We start from the raw sequence: 19538 nt of genomic DNA, 5'->3' as shown, positions 1-19538 counted from the left end.
AAACATTAATATAATACTCAAAAAGTCAAAATACATAAAAATAAAACCATAATAATAATTAATAGACCTCTGGTAGGATAGACATCTTTACTTCCTTTTGTCCTGAAGATGAAGGTTAAGATGTTGACAACAACCTGTATAAAAAATAGTAATAAACGGCAAATATTAAGGATCCGTCCAGAATGCCTGAACCTGCAAAACTAGTAAATTAAGTAAGATCACATTTTTAAAATTTAAATAATGAATAATAAAAAAATTCCTTCACCAAAATCTGGCCTGCGAAACTCAAAAACCTAACAATATCTTGTTTTGAAAAGGCAATATATAGGCATGGCAAGATGAGCCGGGTCATGTAACGGGTCAAAACGGTTCATTTTAACTACGGATTGAAGCGACTGAAATCGAGTTGGGTTGGGTTGACCAGACAACCTGTACTCCTGCACAGCGTAAAGCCGGCAGTAAGTAACATTTTTCATTTGACGTTTTTTTTTAAGTTTTACATCTTTATTGTTTCACATTAATTTATATAAAAAATAAAAACACACTTAACCAAAAACAGAGAAAGAAAACAATTTTGATAATTCCAGTTTTACCCATGATCATTGTTGATGCTACTTTAATCTGTTGTAGCAGCCGACTTTGCTTCCTTTTCTCGGTTCCATCTTTCAATCTTAGCCCTTCTTTCAGCACTGCCTTCTCTAACTGGGCTCCGGTTCCTCTTCCCTTCTGGGCTTCTGCTCCGGCCCGATCGTCTTCCCGGGCTCCTACTTCTAGGCCTCCTTCTGTCACTGTGGCGGTGATCAGAGTAACCGCCACCACGACTGCCACCTGAAGGGCGGTCATCATGATTCCTGTGCCTTGGTGGACTACGGCTTCTGCTTCTACTTCTCCTACGCCTCCCAAATAACTGTCTCCTCAAATCCCTAAAGATATATGCAATATATAAATTGGTGAAAACTAAAAGTCGAGAGATGAATGTGAACTAGTGAAGGGTATAAAAGTAAACTCACTTGCTAATCTTTTTCAGATGCATGAAGTTGCAATAACCACCTCGGTTGCATACGTTTTCTTCATACTGTCTACATGTAGCTTCACGAAAATCGGTTACTGGAGAAAAGTCCACAATAATGGGGCGACCTGAAAAATAAATTTAGATTTAATGTTAGACAATATTGTTGTTTTAAGGTAATGTAACATAAAACTAAAGATTTACCTGCATAAAACCTTCCACTCAGATTCTGCAGAGCGGCAGCAGCATGTTCTTCTTCTCTAAACTGTGCATACACATTTCCTACCTGCATATTGTGAACATAAATCATTTTACATGTTTTAATGTGAAAATAATCAAATGATTAATGTGTAGAAAGGAACATACCATATGGTCAGCCAAGTTATCACATATGTTTAGGCTTTCAATCTCTCCGTATTTTCCCAGCTCTTCAAACAGATCTTCATAAAAGTCCTGCACATAGACAAATATTTGAAGGTAAACAAAGAAATAAATAAAACAGTTAAAGAAATATTGCAGTTTTGCATTTATTAGTTCATTATTAGAAACAAATGGAGAATAATCCAATAAAACCATCTGTTGATAGTATGGTTACATAGGAAAGTCACACTTACAGTGAAGCATACATGAATAGATCATGCTTATGATTAGAAATTAACATTTATTTAGAAGTAGGAAACTAATACACAAACTCAAGCGTGACTAAAAGTTCTAAATAAACTAGTGCGTGGTTAGGTGGATTTAGGAGTAGATTATTAGCTGTTCAAAAAAAAAAAAAATCAATAGCATATCTAACAGGCACCTCATTGTTGAAATCATTACCACTGGGGGTTGTTTAGTATTTGAACTGGACTTAAAAAACTCAAAACTCGATTCAAATAATTCAAAAATGAACGTTCAAATTCGATTATACAACATTCGAGTTCAACAACAACAACAACAATAATAATAATAATAGGATGCCATAACAAGAAAAAATAAAAAAAAATACATGTATTATAATATTATAATAAGAAAAATAAACGAGCTTGGCTCAAACTTAAAACGATTGGAGCTCAAGTCAGCTCGTTTAAGTTCGAGCTAGCTCGCCCTGGCTCAATTACAGCCCTAATAAATAAATAAAAAAAGCAAAACCTAATTTATTCATTAAATGCTAAATTAGTAACATTATGAATCTCTCTCTAATAAGCAACATAATCAAATTAAACAATCTCTACAAAGGCATAAAATAAATGAAACAAGTGACCTCAAAGTGATCCTGAATTTTGGTGGGATCAAGCGGGTGGCCTTGCGGATCAACACCAGGAGTGATCATATCAGGCCGCTGGTACATGTTGGACAGCAACAACGTAGGGCTGACGCTAGGTTTAGTGTGGAGTCTGGAGCACCGGTCGCCGTGGCGGCAGGCGCCAATCTTGAAGTAGAATGGACAGTTCACTCGGTCCTTCTCGGTGCCGAATATGGACGCTAAATGCTCCGCCATTCTTATTGTTGACTGGAGCTGGTGTACAGAGGCTAGGGTTAGGGTTTGTGTGGATTGGGGAAAGTGACGACTGTTAATTGTACGATTAGATAAAAAGATTTAATTCTTATTTTACTTCGTTTAACTTATTAGCTTATCCTTCCCACATTAAAAGTAATCCCAAACACCCCTTTAATTAGATTTAATTCTTATTTTACTTCGTTTAACTTATTAGCTTATCCTTCCCACATTAAAAGTAATCCCAAACACCCCTTTAATTACGTGGCTGTGAAGGACATAAGATTTGGAAAATAAGCAATCCCAAACACCCCCTTAATTACGTGGCCGTGAAGGACATAAGATTTGAAACGTTTGACGGATTGTACCCGTACAAAAAATCAAAAAAAAACAAGGACCAATATATGTACTAAATTTATTGGTACTGCACGAGAACTTGTAACAAATAAGTTGAATCTTCTAGGTACCAGTATGGGCATGGGTATGAATACGTGTACATGAAATGTGTAAAACTTTGTGCTATACCAACTTGAAGGACCCGAATGGTTAATACGAAAAGTATAAGGGTGATACGGAAGATCTCAATGGACGGTTTGGTGGAGATCAAAAGTTCATAGACCAAGTTGAATAACTTGGTGTCATAGTTATCTTTTAATTAGTATTAAATAAATTAGAAGTCTAGTATGATTATGTTTCCTAGTTTGAGTAAGATTATAATTGTGAGTGTTATATAAATCCATCAATAGGTTTATTTTTACTGTGGTAGAAAGTATTTTGTTTCTGTTTCTTATTAATGAAAAGAGTCGCGAACGTTTTATGCAATATCGTGTTTGGTGATCTTGATTCACTTGTCTAAGGTTTAATGTACCAACTTGGTTAAAATAAAATTGGTCTTGGTATTACCACAACCAAAACATAAAGCCAAATCCAAAAATAAAACTAATAAACCATAATACCAAAGTAAACTATGATGATAGGCTTAATACTTTGTAAATTGTAACACGTTCAATGATGATTATTGATATAGTTGGAGGAGTTATTTTAGATACTAAATATGGAGAATCTCAATCAAATCTCTACATATTCTAAATATGTACAAAACCCCAGACGTATCCGTACTCGTACCCGATTGTATCCATATTGAATATTCTAAATCAATACAGGTACGAATACGTGTATTCGAGACAAAATCTCATCACTATAACTTGTTTGCTACAAAAGATTTTTCAATAAAAAATGACAGATAATAGTTTAGCAATGAAAAGTTATACAAAAAATCATAAACATAAACAAAATACAATACACAATGAAATTATTATATATATTAAAAAGTAGACTTACTTCCCCTCACATTTTTACTATTCAATTTACTATTCAGTTTTTTAATATTTTATTAGACTAAATTACTAGCCTGTAAATTAAAATGATGGTTTTTATTCTTTTAATTTAGTTTTCTTTCAACTAATTATAATATTTAACAAACTATATTTTAAACAATAAAATTGGGCAAGTGTCGGCTTTACATGTTTTATTTGTTGATTTCAACTTTCGGATATTTTACGGTCCATCTTTACAATGACCAAAACTTTTTCATGATTTAAAAATATCCTATCGTCGTATGCTTTTATATCCGCATTTTAAAGCTTCATTGTTACAGTAGTATAATACAAGGGTCAAAAGTGTAATAAATAGAAGATAGGAAGTACTGGGACTAGAATGTAATTATTAGATAGTTGTGGGCCTGATTGTAATAGTTCAGTTAGTTCGTTAATCGTTAGAAACTGTACAAATAACAATCGTAACGAAATAAACGATATGCTTGATTTGGTGTAAACACTTCCTTCTTTGATTTCTTGTTTCTATCGTATCAAGTGATATTAGAGCATTAAGAAACAAGCTTACAACATATTCATCACACAAAGTAACTCTTGTCAATGCCAAGTCAAATTGTTGACATAATGTTTGCAAAGCATCATTTGTCAAATCTTGTTGTCTCAAAGATGCTAGGGCTATCATAGCATTTTGATCCATTATCATAACAAATCGAGTAGAAATATTAGTCTTAAACTCGACCCAAGTCATGCCATCAATAGATCCTCCTCTAGGTCTTATGAAAGATTGGTTCCATAGTAAAGCCGTATCTTCAAGACGAATAACAACAATTCTTACCTTAGCGTTTTCAGGAGTATTATCAATCGTAAAGAAATGCTCTACCCTGCACAGCCACCCTTCCACATTGACTCCATTGAACTTTGGGAATTCAATCTTAGTTAATCGATTAAAACTTCCAAACCCATGAATCTGGTTATGATTGACTTGATGATACTGTTGTTGTTGCCCGCCATTGTTACTAGTCAGGTTAGCCTTCAATTCTTGCAAGGTTGCTAAGACTTCAGCCATTTGATTTGACTGTTGGTTCAATTGATCTTTGACAGAATCAATTTCTAGGTTAAGAGTTGACAATTGATTCTTGTTATTTCCAGGGGTTGCTTCTAATCGTTGCAAGGCCGCATCATGCTCACCAATACACTGTTCAAGTGATTGGGTTCGAGTCGCCATTGATGACGTCAGATTCGAATATGATGAATGTCGTGTAACTGAGAGTAATTGGTCAGAAAAATTGATCAATTAGATTGAATTGAAATGAAATTGAGGAAGAATTGATCAGCAATGATCAATCCCGGCTGCAATTGAAAAGGAATTGAATGAATTAGGAACGGATTTGAACGAATTAGGGTTCAATCAAATGAATTAGGACGAATTAGGGTTCAATCAAAAGCGTCCAAGGATGAACTGCTCTGATACCATAGGATATCGTGCCTTTAAAATAATTTTTTTGGCTTACTAATTTATGTTTACAAATTTGTGTTGGAACACTGAAACTAGCCAAAGCTGTGTTGATTCGTAGCTGTAACGCGTCTTTTTTTTTTACATATGATAATTTGTTGTATTTTGGCATTGGCGGGCTTATTTCTTTTGTTTAGTTTGATGTCGTAACTTGATACAGACTGACTTCACGACGACTCGCAACGCGTTCGTGATTTTACATTTTTACGTATATTTTTTCGTTCGATTTAATGGTCCCATTACGAAGCACGGGTCCTAAAACCTAGTTATTTTATTATTAATAGAATCACGCTTTCCATTATAGAAAATAATTGTTAATATTGTTGTTTGTTAATAATAATAAATTATTATTTTGATTGTTTCATAAATCGTTAGAAACTTATAAAACTCTTGGAAGTTTTGATAAGTATAAAACAACTTTTTATTAAATAATTTTTAAAATTGGCGAGGAGTAAGAAAACTGTAACAATTATTAGAGCCGAAGTAATACATAGTTTTGGTTGTTTATGTATTAGGGCAATAATCAAGCTGAGTCGAGTCAAGCTGGGGTGTGTGTGAGCTCGAGCTCGAGCTCGAACTTAATAGAGTTGGCTCGAGCTCGGGTCGTTTCTTTATCGAGCTTAAAACCGAGCTTGAGCTCAACTCGTTTAAAGTTTGAGCCGAGCTCGAGCTTGTCGAGCCGGGCTCCTTTATTTTTTAAAATTATTATTATTATTATTATTATTTTATTTTACGAATTTTGATATATAAAAGATAAAAATTATAATGTTAGCATACATATTGTATAATATAAACTATAGAATTTATAACTAGATATGCTTTACTTTTATTATTTTTTTATAAGGTTTTAGCCTTTTAGGAATCTAGTGGTATAATATATACATAATTTATATTTATTTATTTATATCTTGGTATGTTATTATATAAAGTTAGGGTTTACTATAAACGAGCCGAGCTAACGAGTCGAACCAAGACCGAGCCATGAGCCGAGCTGACCCTTGCTCGAGTTCGGCTCGTTTAGAAATCGAGCCGAGTTCATTTAAAATCGAGCTTTTTTCGAGCCGAGCTTTTTTTGGGATATTTTCAAGCGAGCTTCAAGCGAACCACAGACTTTTTAAACAACCCTATTTATATTAGCTAACCACTAACCTAGCGGCAAAGACTAGAAAAAAAAACCCGAATAAAATATATACTAACCACTATAAAAGTTTATGCAAAACACACCCCTTCCTCCTCCCATATTTCGATGATCATTTCATTCAACATCATCATCATCATCATCATCGTACTCAGTATATCCCACCAATAGCAAAGTTATGGTAGGGTCTGAGGAGGGTAAGATGTAGGCAGCCTTACCTCTATCCCATAGGGATAGAGAGGCTGCTTCAGGTGAGACCCCCGGCTCGATAGTAGTTTTGCATCAAGCCTTGGACATAAGGCACATTTCATTCAACATAACCACTATAAATAGAGGGAATAATTACATAAAATCCTAAACAAAATGCGCTAAGAAGTAAAAATATTCACAAGACACATCTCCCTTCCGGCCGCCTTCAAATTCAGGGAACCTCCTCCCTTAGCCGGTTTTGAATTCGGCTTGCTTTATGTAATCATATGTTTAATGTATCCAACAAAATTATATGAAAACGAACTTGTGAGAGCCTAGTTAAGCTTAATACATAAAGTCAGGGCTCATTTATTAAATGAGCTCCAATATAGGCTTGGGCTCGTTTAACGTAAGCTTAATTCAAGCTTTCATGAGTCGATCTCGACTAGCTCACAAGTTGCTTGGCCTGTTTACACCCTTAGCCGCGAACTAGTATACTTTTGTCAAGCAAATAGAAAAAATTGTATTCCTAAGTTTATTTTAGGTACATGATTTCTTTGATTTTCATTTTTCGTTCTTGGCATTTTATGAGTCATAAACTCATAATCTCACAAAATGTTTTATTCTTTACAGATATAAAAATTAACTAGTTACTATAATCTCACATAATCATCATGATACAAATAAATAAAAAACATTGCAAGCAATTTATAGAATATTATGAACTAGAGACAACACATACCATGGACCAAGTGATTAACAAACAGTTAACACAAAACAAAATCCACTTTAAAAATACAATTATTATGAAGAGAAGGTCTAACTTATTCTTCCTTAAGTTTTTATTTCAACCGTATTCAACGCGAATCTAGTAGGGTTCTACCGGCTTTCTGAAGTTGGCTCCAGCGTAAACTGCTTCTGACCCGAGTTCCTCTTCAATTCGCAAGAGCTGAACACAAATTGATTAAGGTAAAAGCCAAAGTCAAATATACTTATGTATATATATAAAACTAGGGGTGTAAACGAGCCAAGCCTTAGCTCGTTTTATTTTGAGATGGCTCTAGCTCCGCTTGTTTATATTTATTATTTTTTTAAAAGTCAAAAGCTTTGTATTCGTTAAACTCAAAACGATTACAATAAAGTGGCAGGCAAATGGGAAACAAACTGCACCACAAACCCCTTTTAAATAGCAAAGTCAATCCTATATATATGCTCATAATTCATAATTATAACTTTTGTGTATAATACAACATATATTATTTATTAATTGTTATCATATGTTTATATATAATAATAGTTACTATATAAATATATAAAATAAAAATTTATATAAATAAAAAAACTCGTTAGGCTCACAAACCGGCTTGAGCTCATTAAATGAGCCTTAAGCTCGGCTCGATTCAAGTTTTTAATGAGCCGATCTTAAGTAGCTCAAGGCAGCTCGGCTTGTTTACATCCTATATAAAACCAACCTGATTGTACTTGGCAAGACGCTCTGATCTGCATGGGGCTCCAGTCTTGATTTGGCCCTGTTAAGAGAGTTATTTTATATAATTATTATCATGTTATATATTATTTTTTTAAATAATTTTGTAAATATATATCAATCATTACCGTTGCTAAACCAACAGATAGATCAGCAATGAAGGTGTCTTCTGTTTCTCCACTATGACACCAAATGCAAAATTATTAATAAACATATAATGAAGCTAGTAATTATACCGAAAAATCATATATATATATATATATATATATATATATATATATATATATATATATATATATATATATATCTATTTATATACCTGCGATGACTGGCCATCACACCCCAACCAGCATGCTTTGACATTTTCACAGCTTCAATGCTCTCAGTCACAGATCCAATTTGGTTAACCTAAGATTGCAAAACAACATGAATAAAAAAAATAAAAACAAAAAGTAACAAAATCAATTAAAGTTATACCTTGAGGAGAAGGGCATTGCATGTCTTCTCACTAATTGCCTTTTTAACTCTCTGAAATCACAATTTAAATATCAAAGAAATCTTATTTTGGTCAAACGGTCAAAGTGTATACAAACTTGAAAAATATCATATATACCCATGCAAAAATAAAAAAATATCATATATGCACTTACAAAGTAGTTAAAATATCAAACATACCCAATTCATTAAAAACAACTAAATAAATGACCATTTTACCCTTATTTTTCTAAAACAACTAAAAAATATTATTTGCCGTTGAGAAAACAAAAGATGAGAGACAACGGTTCGGTTGGCTTGCTTGTCGTCAGTTTCGAACAAAATTCAAAAAGATAGGGCTTAAACAAATATAATGGAAAAGGGTAGAATGTTTATTAATTAAAAAACTTATTAAAGTTGGGTATATACAATATTTTTAGTTTTGGTTGGATATATATGAAAATTTTCAAGTAGTAAGGATATATATGAAATCGATCCTATAATGTAAAAACGATAGATCTAACCATTGGATTCGTGACCAAAAGATCATCACCAACAATCTGCACTTTATCACCACATTCTGCAGTCATCTTGCCATAATGCTCCCAATCATCTTGGTCAAACGTGTCTTCAATTGACACGATCGGGTACTCGCTCACAAATGATTTATAAAGATCTTTGAGTTGCACTCCTGAAATTTTTTGAGACCCATTGTTGTTCTGCATAGAGGTATCAATGAAACAAAAATTTAACCATTATTAAACAAAAGAATAATAATGAATATGAATGAGAAACACACCTCTTCTTTGAAGTTTAGATCATATGTTTTGTCTTTTCCATAGAATTCAGATGCAGCAACATCCATTCCAATAACAACCTACAAGAATTTAATGTTCAGATGGTCGTAAAAAGGGTGGGTTGAGTAACAGGCCAAAACAGGTGGGCTGGTTGACCCGATACACTTTATAGTTAGGAAAAAAAAAATAAAGTTTAGTGTAGTAATTGAACTTTTTGAATAAACTTATTAAAGAGATTTTGTGTCGTAAAAATTACACTTTAGGCGATTTTAACCCGTTTGAGTGTTCCCTTTATAGTTTCTTTATTAGGATGGTCCTTGTGATTTGGCCATATTACACCTTTAGTCCCCACGTTTCTAAAATTACACATATGCTTCGTACACACATATGGTCCTTGGAGTCAATTTTAAAATGACCAATAATAAAGGGTATTTTGGTCATTTTGAAAAAAAGTTACGGTCGAATGAAAAGTAGGGACTATAGGTGCATTTAAGGAGGGGGCTAAACCATCCATGCATTTAACTCCAAAAAACAGCACATGTAACTTGGTTAATAGTATTTAAGGAAGATATACAACATTTGAAGCAATCACCTTTCCTGTGTAACCAGCTTGAGAAATGGCTGTTTTGAGCAACTCAAGGCCCTCCTTGTTTTCCTAAAGTTCAACAACACAATACCATGTTAAAGTAACAAGATAATATATAACAAATTGAAGCCATTAATTATTACCTGAATATTAGGTGCAAATCCACCTTCATCACCAACATTTGTTGCATCTTGGCCATATTTCTTCTTAATAACCGACTGCAAACGTGTGCAAACGATTAGCAATCACAAGCCAATGCGCAGAATCAAAATTTATAATTGGATATCAACTTTTGAACCAACCTTTAAATTGTGATTCACTTCAACGCCCATCTTCATGGCTTCCTTAAAACTCGAAGCACCAACTGGAAGAATCATGAATTCCTAAAAAAAACCAAAACACTTTTGTCAATAAACATTTATTATTACATAAAGAGCATATGCAATCAAGATGTATACCTGCATAGCAAGCTTGTTTCCCGCATGTGATCCACCATTGATAACATTGAATGCTGGCACTGGTAATACTAATTTCTTGTTGCCAGCCAAATTTGCAATATGCTGCACAAAGTTTCCAAATCAAAACATATCAATATACTTCAAAATGTTATGAACAGAAAGATTGAATATATAGATTCTTTATGACATAAGTTACCTTGTAAAGTGGAATATTTTTGACACTGGCTCCTGCTTTGCAGACTGCAAGAGACACCGCCAAAATGGCATTTGCTCCAAGCTGAACAATGCATGATTAATGTCAAATAATGAGCAAGACTTAAGAAAGAAATTAGGATTGTAAACGAACCGAACAAACAGGAACGGTGCATGTTCATGTTTGCTCATTAAACTTTATCAAAACAAACGATGGAACACGAACAATTAAAAGGGCGGGGTTTTCTTGTTCGTGCTTGTTTATGTTTGTTTGTTAACAGTATAAACGAATAGTTCACGAATGAGCATAACTGAACTAGAAGAATAAAAAGTAAATGTGAAGATAGTTAGATAGTGTTTTGGGCTTGATAAGTCTTTTAAGTTATTAAAAGTTAAAACTAAACAAAATGGTAATGATTCTAAAAATTTAAATTGATAAATTAACGAGCGAAGTTATACAAACGTAAATGAACAAACATAAACGAATTCAAAATGAGCATACGAGACATGTGTTCATGTCCTTTCGCTTAACTAAATGAACAAAAAATTTGTTCGTGTTCAGCAGTATAAAGGAACTTCCCAACGAACGGTTCACTGAACATTCGGTTCGTTTACAAGCCTCAAAAGAAATCGATTCAACATTGGGAACAAAGTATACCTTTTGCTTGCACCAACCCCACTCGTTTTGAGTTCCATCGAGTTCTTGAACCATGTAATTGTCAATACCAGTTTGATCAGTTGGGTCCTGTAACATTAATATATGATCCAAAACATCATTCTTATGGTCCAAAATAATAATATTCGGATTATATCAGGGGATAAGGCTAACCTTGCCTGCAATAGCAGGGCCAATAACAGTGTTCACATTCGAAACCGCCTAATCATAGAATGTAAAATAAGCTTTAACTAGCATCATGAGGCGTGTGATAAATAGACAAAATAATATATTAATGCAGACTGTTAACTCACCTTGGAGACACCTTTACCCAAGTAATCTGAGCCTCCATCTTAATTCCAGTGCTTCATAGACACCTACAGGACAAGAATTATATGCATATCTTATTATGATGTTCAAAGTTCTAGACAAATATTATGGCTACTTACAGTTAGAGATTATGAATGCTACAATCAATATAATTAGGGGTGCAAACGAGCAAAGCCGCTCGTGAGCTACTTGGGATCAGTTCGCTAAAAGCTCGAATCAAGCCGAGCTTAAACGAGCCCAGACCCGAGCTCAAGCCTAAAAATAAGTTGTTCAATAAACGAGCCTGAGTAGGCTTGTGAGCCTAAGCGAGCTTACTATTTCTATATGAATTTTTTAATACACTAAATATATATTTAAATGATAGTAACTTTGATCTACAAATTTACGTTAAAAATAACTAAATAATATATATTATTATTTTTTTACTATAAAATTATAATTCTAAATATATATGTAAATAGTTATAAATAACAAACAAGCCATGCCCAACCGTTCTCAATTTCTTGAAGTTAAATAAGCCGAGCTCGTACTTAGGCGAGCTTGAGCTCAGCTCAGCTTGTTTACACCCCTAAATATAATATATCATAAGGCTATACCATAACTGATACTAATGTAAAAATAAGCTTCAAGACCATATTCCATTTTTCTAGAAGTTTATAAAATTTCTTTACAAATTTTACATAATTTTATAAAGCATAGAAATTCTTATAAATATATACAAACTTTTTACAAATTCCATAAAGTCTTAAAATATCAAATCAATTTGAATTTCACCCAAATCTTATAAACATAAACTGAAAGGGGCCCACATTTTGCGTATGTGGGCCTCCACATTGGCCAAAAATGCTTACGGACGAGGTCTATGTGCCTCTCGCCCGGGAGGTCCACAAACAGTTTAATGAGAGAAATAGATCTTACCGGTGGATGCCCCATTAGAGACAGCTGCACGGGCCCATGTATCATTTGCTAGAATAAAATCCACCTGTATCAAACCAAAATTAACATCATATTTCAGGAAAACAATCTCATCAGTTATCACACTTTAAAATTAACATCCATATTTGAAAACCGTTCAATTTCGGTTTTTTCGGTTTTACCATTTTGGGCTTGAAAATTTTGGACCGTAAAAAAAGTTGGCCAAAAATAAAGAACCTGGGCTAAATTATTTGGGTTAAACTATATATTAAACTATTGTATATTGCATAAAGAAAATAAAAAAAAAAATCTATTAGTTCGGTTTTGGTATTTAGTCTACATGCAAACCCAAAACTGAGCTAAAAGTTTGGTTTTTGTTTCAGTTTGTTGTTTTCGGTTTTGGATCAGATCTAATGCATACCAAAACTAATAATATTAATGATCTCACATTCTCAATTACCGTTCCAACAAGAATCTAACATGCAGCGAAAATGCAATAATAATCGAGCTAGTGTGCTCTCACATGGATCTACGAAAACAAACCTCGACGGTAGGATTGCCTCTGCTATCGAAGATTTGACGTGCCATTACTGATTTGATAGTGGCCATTATGGTTCTTTGTTGAGATTGATCAGAAGTGAGAAATATATATGAGTGAGGGAATAAGGGGTATGCAATGCATGCATTTGTAGGTATTTTGAGGTATTTATAGCCTTCGGGTTTTAGTGATGAAAAAGTCTTAACAACTTGTAAGTTTATATTATTATCTATATGGAGTAAAATAAGAAGTTGGTGTCGCAAGACATCTAATTGGGCCAAGTGTCGCTCTATGACTGGGCCATGTTATTTGTTTTTTTTTCTTCGGTTTTAGTTTTTCTATCGTAACGAACATAACAGAAATTGACAGATATTGTATAGACTCGCCGTCACCTCAACAACAAAACTCGAGTTTTACTAATGCCCGGGTTTTACTGACCGACACCACCTCACCGGTTCACCTCTTTTTTTTATATTTTTTTAATTCCAGTATCGTAACGAACGTAGCCGAAACAGATTGAATTCGCGTCGACTAACTTCCTCAACGCCCGGGACCGGCAACGCTTGGGTTTTACTAACACCTGAGTTTTCAGCCAAATAAGCGTCGTTTTAAATATTTTATTTTAATACGTTAATCTATTATATTCTAACCCGACGGATTTATATTTTCGGTTTTGTTATGGTACCATTACGAACATAATCGATACCTACCGAATACTTGTCTTTGCACCACCGCAACTCAGGTTTTACCTACCATATAAACATTGTTTTAAATATGTTAAATTGTTTTTTATAATGCGTTATAAGAGTGCCGCTATATTTTTTTGGGTTTTATTCTAAGTATTTTAATTTGACAAATTTTTTTTTTTAGGTTTATCCAATACCGTAACGAACGAAGTCAATACCGATCGGATTCTCATTAACTCGTCACTGCAACAGCCGGGTGGGGTTCGCACAAAGCGTGAGTAAATTACTAGTTAATATTATTAACTAGTTTTTAACCGTTGCGCCGGGCAGATTGGTAAATCCGAACGTTGGTAAGACACAAGCATTACCGGTCGTAAGTGTTGAGGTGGTAAATTGACGTGAATTCGGTCAGTTTCTGTTAAATGTGTAATTGTACGAAAACTAAAACAAAAAAAAGTTATAAAAATTGAAATGGAGCATTGGGATAGCGTTGGTCGGTGAAACTCGAGCATTGGTAAAACCCGAGCGTTGTTGGTTCCTGGCGGTGAGTCTATGCAAATTTGGTTGGGTTTTTCACGTTCGTTATAAAACTGGACTAAAAAGAAAGAATTGTCATTCGGTCAGTTTCGTTACGGTACTATAACTAAAACAAAATGCGCTAAGTCTACATAAATTATGTCAGTTTTTATCACATCCGTTATGGTATATTGGTATTGGAACTAAACTAATAAAAAACAAACATAACAAAGATAATTAGAAATATAATTATCAAAGTTTAAAACAAAAAACAAACAAAAAAAAACAAAACTTGATCCAATGGAATCTTGCCAAATGGACCAATTATGATCAAGCGTCACCAAACTTCTCTTTTATATATATTAGTAATAGTAATAACAAAATATTAGTAACTTAAATATAAAAATCAATTGTAACTTTTAGTGGAAAACATATTCTAATAATATATTTTTTATTTTGATACTATGAAAATAAAGATTTTCTTTCAATGTAAATTAGTTGGCATCATATACTCGTTTTTCTTTGTGTAATATATGAAGAGTGATCGATCATGATTCATCACACATATTCAAAGAAAGACCTTGAAAAAAATTGTTTCTCTCACTATCAAAACGAAACACATTGCATGAAGCGAGGGACGTATGTATCATAAATCCTCGATGAAAGGTTTATACGCCAATGAAAGGGATATCCATTGATCTCGTTCATCGGTCATCAATGTCACTCACCTTTCTAGTAGCATGTTGATAGATGCATTTGAATTGTGATAGCTAGGGGTAAAATAATGGTATCATGTTGTATTAGTTTAGTAACTTATCAATTTAGTATTTAGTTGCAATAGTAGTTAATATTATACAACTAATTTGATATAATATGGGGTCTAAACACGCCCATGTTGATAGTACAAGAGAATCTTCTCTCTCTTGTACTATCAACATGGATGTGCTTAGGTTGAACTTGGGTCATGTTGAGTTTCAGAACATTCTATTTTGTCATTTCTATTTGTATTTTTAACATGAGGTGTGTTGAGGTTAACATGGCTATGTTGTGACTTCCTAAGTTTTGTTTTTTCTTCGTATGTTCTTAACATGGTCATGTCTTGATTCACCATGGGGTGTGTTGAGTTCGTTTTCACAGAGCTCATTTTATTCTTTAGGGCTATATTTACCTATAGATAGAAATTATAAGCATTAGAGGATATTTATTCTAATATTATTGCCGATATGACGCTTATTTGAAGATATTTTAGTGACGAACAGATTCGGTCTCATATTTCCCTTATTGTTGCATTTGTCTGAAAATTTTCGATTTGGAGCTTTGGTTGGGCCTCTCGGATTCTTGATCTAGCTCTGCGTGATGCTTTATGGTAGGTTACTTTTAAAATCAGGATATGTTAAGTGTGTTTTGTGTTTTATATTTTTTAGGTGTTTTCAATAAACACGGTTTCTTGGTTGAATGTGAACCGGGTACACCTTTTTAAATAATGTACCGCCTTAAGCTCAATGGAAACTCCTATGTTATTATGCATTGCATCTATCAGTCCCAAACTAAATCAGTCCCATGTCTTTTTAGGATTATATGAAGAGTTGGGTAAACGTTGCAACTTTTTAGACATGTTAGTGTTTATACAGTTCGTTTGATATAAAACACATTTTGCTTTTAATTATGATAACTAATTCGAGCTTGTGGTATTATAAAACAATTGTAGGTATGAATTCCATATGCAATATGGGTCGATTGGAGGTATGTTGGTAGCACTATTGGATTGATGTTTGTTGTTCTCCTTTTTATGTTTTCATTCAAAACTTTGTCATCTTGACCTTATGTGCATTCGAACATGTATTGCCTTTAACTCGCTCCGTCGCAACGCGGTATTTACTTGGCCAGCCGCAACACACGGGTACGATTATTAGTTCTATGTATATGTAACAATGATCTAAAATTAAAATTTTAAATTCCGTTGTTAAGTCTACATCAATTGGGTCACGTATAGCCCCATAATGGGTGGGATGTGACATAGTTTTTCTCGAGAATAAGTAATTTTTTATTTGATCCAACTCTGTGTGCTAGCACATCCACCAGAATATATACATCTTTGCTACAGCTAGCTTACGTGTTGTGTTTCTTAGACCCCTCGCTATGGGCGGCTTGTTGGGGCATGGAAGCAACGACCGGCGCAGAAGCTATATGCTTATCAAGAATTCGTTGTTGCAACCGCCACCACTCTCGAAGCCTCCAATGCCGCATTGGAGAATCTCAAACAAAACCCACCAACTGTTTCGTGTCGCTTGTGATTAGGCCGAGGAGTTTGTAGAGTCTGTCAAGCTCAAAATTGGCTCTCAGTGTTTGGTGGATGAGGCCACGGGGTCGCTTCCTGGTCACCCAGGTTTGCCTGCGGTCCGGTTGGAGCAAATGAGTAAGGCGGTTCGCTGGCTGGTGATTGAGCTGCAACAGGGGCCGGGATCATTCATTTGATGCTCGATTTCATCAAGATTCGGCTCAATATTGTTGGGTTTCAGTGGTGATCAGTTAAAATTTTGTTTATTAAAACCGGTTCAATAAACGTGGTTAATAGTAATTAATCTTATTAATTATAGTTATACGCAGCGGAATATATAATTAATCAGCACCGAAAACTAAACCAGACAGGATCCGGTTACAGACAATACGAGTACGAGTCAAAAACATTAAATATATAATTATAAACTAACAATATATTTAAGTTTATCTCGGTTAATAATTAACCGGTTGAGACACCGAAGGCTAACGAACCGAGCTAGGTGACACAACGAGATCCAACGACCAACGGTGGTGGTGCACGACGGCAACGATAGCGGTGGTGGTATCCGGACAGCAGGGGACAGTGGCTGTGGGCCCTGGTCGGCTTCAATCGACGGCGGTAGGGGGCGACGGCTGGCGGCGGCAGTGGTTGGACAGCGCCGGTGGTCGGAGTAGTGGTGGTGGTGCAAGTTGGCCGGTGATGGGGTGGAGGAAAAGAGGAGATGGACTTGTTGATTAGCTTAGGGTTAATTAAACATCATATGTTTATATAACCTCCTATTAGGTTTAACCAATCTCATTAGTTATAAACCTAATGGGCCAACAAGTCCAACTCTTACTCCAAAGCCCGCTCCATGTAGTTTTTTATCTCGTTAAAGTGTCTAACCCGGTTAACTAACTTAAGCGGGTTAATGGTCCATTACCTCACGGTGTAACTCTCACGGGTCATAACCTGGTTGGCCGTATTGACTTACCCGAACCGGTCCATAATTCCAACAGTCTCCCACTTGGACGATTTCTGGTTAAGTTACTCAATACTGACAGCAAGCGGTGCTCTAGCTACACATAGCTGCCCCCAACATGTTATAACATTTTAAATTCATTAACCAAAAACATCTTGGAATACACTATTGCAAGATAACAAGTTTATGGTAATCGTTGTCATCTATCCTTTCTGTATAAGACATCAATTGAACAATGAGACATGGATTAGGTTCAATCTCATATGGCGTTCAATCATTATCGTTCTCGATCTAGAATCAAAGTGGTCCAATCAAACACACAGTTAGTTTGGGTGAGGCCTCACACTTTACCAGTTTGAATCAATGAGGGCGCCAAGATGTCTAACTGTTACATATCATGTAAGAGTACAGAATCCCATCTTGAATACATACAACTCCCACTGAACTTCAGATCATTCCCAACCAATGCCTTTATGGCTGGCAGTTACGCGACAGCGGTTGACACTGATCAAAGAATAACCTTTAGTAAATGAAATACTAAATGAGTATACCAGTATCAAAGCATCTTATGACTAAGATCCATGAAGATGATTTGATGCGAGTTACATCCAACGTCATTCATAATGAGGTCTGTGAGTTTGGAAGTCAACTCCTTGAGTCCAAATTCATAATAGTCTTACTTCAGAGTCGATCCCACGAGTCTAACCGACTACGGATAATTTAGAGTACAATATTCATGGATTAAATGTATTAAAATCGAACACAGCTATATTATTCAACATTTGCATTTAACCATTAAATCAAAAGAGAACTTAAAGTATAACTGTTTGAAATGTTCACACATCCAAATACTAAATCAAAACAAACTACTAGCTAATCTAAGACCGATAGAATCTTTGTGATGATCATGCTTGTTCTGAGTCATCGGTTTAGTGAACGGACCAGCTAGGTTTTGATCTGTGTCTACTTTGCTTATTATGATGTCTCCAAGTTCCATTATTTCCCGAATGAGATGGAACTTCCTTAGAATGTGCTTGGCTCTGTGATGAGACCTAGGCTCTTTGGCTTGAGCAATGGCTCCTGTGTTATCACAGATTACGTCGATCAGTTTCCGAAAACCTGGAATAAAATCGAGGTGGGCTATGAATTTCTCCATCCAAGCAGATTATGAGCGAGAAACGTCTCGGTCATTCTGGAAGCTAGCATCAGTGTAACACCTTACAGTGAGTTCTTCTTCCACTCCTCCAAACACTAAGAACATGTCTTTCGTCCTTTTCAGGTACCTCGGAATGTTTTTCACAGCATTCCAGTGGGCAATGCCAGGGTTCTGCTGAAAACGACTAGTCATGCTCAGCGCATATGAGACGTCGGGTCTAGTACATAACATAGCATACATGATAGAACCTATCGCTGAAGCATATGGAATTGCTTGCATGTGCTTAGTTTCAATGTCCATTGCCGGAGATTGCGATTTGTTCAACACGGTTCCTTTAGCCATGGGGAGAGCTCCTTTCTTGGAGTTATCCATAGAGAAGCGTGTCATTACTTTGTCTATGTATGTACTTTGACTCAGCCCTAGAAGCCGCTTAGACCTATCTCGGTAGATCTTAATTTCTAGAATAAAAGCAGCTTCACCAAGATCTTTCATTGCGAAACAAGATCCCAACCAGTTCTTAACTTCCTTAAGCATAGGGATGTTGTTTCCAATGATCAGTATATCATCCACATACAGGATGAGGAATGATATAGTGCTCCCACTAGCCTTTCTGTAAACACAAGGCTCATCTTCATTTTTGATAAAACCAAACTCTTTGATTTTCTCATCAAAATGAAGATTCCAACTGCGAGATGCTTTTTTAAGTCCATAAATGGACTTATTCAGTTTGCACACCCTGTTAGGATGTTTAGGATCGACAAAACCTTCATGCTGAACCATATAGACATCTTCAGAAAAATGTCCATTAAGAAAAGCAGTTTTGACATCCATTTGCCATATCTCG

The 19538-nt window shown here is 34.9% G+C and overlaps 2 protein-coding genes across 2 annotated transcripts; both read right to left on the bottom strand.

Annotated features, from left to right (window-relative positions):
• Positions 1–248: 248 nt before the first annotated feature.
• LOC143581370 (splicing factor U2af small subunit A-like) lies at positions 249–2492 on the bottom strand. The gene is made up of 6 exons (XM_077064188.1): positions 2256–2492; positions 1376–1462; positions 1214–1295; positions 1011–1137; positions 594–923; positions 249–437 (listed from the first exon to the last, which is right to left on the bottom strand). Exons 1-5 carry the CDS (start codon positions 2490–2492, stop codon positions 617–619), a joined length of 840 nt encoding a protein of 279 aa, XP_076920303.1. The 3' UTR covers positions 249–437; positions 594–616.
• A 4944-nt stretch (positions 2493–7436) lies between these two features.
• On the bottom strand, positions 7437–11526 carry LOC143581369 (enolase 1). Its single transcript, XM_077064187.1, has 14 exons — positions 11486–11526; positions 11315–11401; positions 10661–10741; positions 10465–10566; positions 10309–10389; positions 10150–10224; positions 10013–10075; positions 9423–9500; positions 9148–9342; positions 8627–8677; positions 8469–8557; positions 8278–8329; positions 8136–8192; positions 7437–7612 (listed from the first exon to the last, which is right to left on the bottom strand). The coding sequence occupies exons 2-14, from the start codon at positions 11366–11368 to the stop codon at positions 7532–7534; spliced, it is 1059 nt and encodes a 352-aa protein (XP_076920302.1). The 5' UTR covers positions 11369–11401; positions 11486–11526; the 3' UTR covers positions 7437–7531.
• Between the last annotated feature and the right edge of the window lie 8012 nt (positions 11527–19538).

Source organism: Bidens hawaiensis, unplaced genomic scaffold (assembly GCF_021521415.1).
Source record: "Bidens hawaiensis isolate Kalapana, Puna unplaced genomic scaffold, B.hawaiensis_p1.1 tig00030888_1, whole genome shotgun sequence".
Classification (NCBI taxonomy): Eukaryota; Viridiplantae; Streptophyta; class Magnoliopsida; order Asterales; family Asteraceae; genus Bidens; species Bidens hawaiensis.
Note: the sequence above shows the minus strand (reverse complement) of the source record. Positions and strands in the feature narration are given on the sequence as shown.

What these genes read in the sequence shown, in the direction of transcription:
- LOC143581370 (XM_077064188.1), bottom strand. Translation starts at nt 2,492, where the DNA reads ATGGCGGAGCATTTAGCGTCCATATTCGGCACCGAGAAGGACCGAGTG. An exon ending in ATAACTTGGCTGACCATATG is followed by an intron (nt 1,296 to 1,375) that starts GTATGTTCCTTT and finishes CACAATATGCAG; the next exon opens with GTAGGAAATGTGTATGCACA. An exon ending in CATCTGAAAAAGATTAGCAA is followed by an intron (nt 924 to 1,010) that starts GTGAGTTTACTT and finishes ATATATCTTTAG; the next exon opens with GGATTTGAGGAGACAGTTAT.
- LOC143581369 (XM_077064187.1), bottom strand. Translation starts at nt 11,368, where the DNA reads ATGGTTCAAGAACTCGATGGAACTCAAAACGAGTGGGGTTGGTGCAAG. An exon ending in GAAACAAGCTTGCTATGCAG is followed by an intron (nt 10,390 to 10,464) that starts GTATACATCTTG and finishes GGTTTTTTTTAG; the next exon opens with GAATTCATGATTCTTCCAGT. An exon ending in TTTTGGTCACGAATCCAATG is followed by an intron (nt 8,678 to 9,147) that starts GTTAGATCTATC and finishes TTGTGATTTCAG; the next exon opens with AGAGTTAAAAAGGCAATTAG.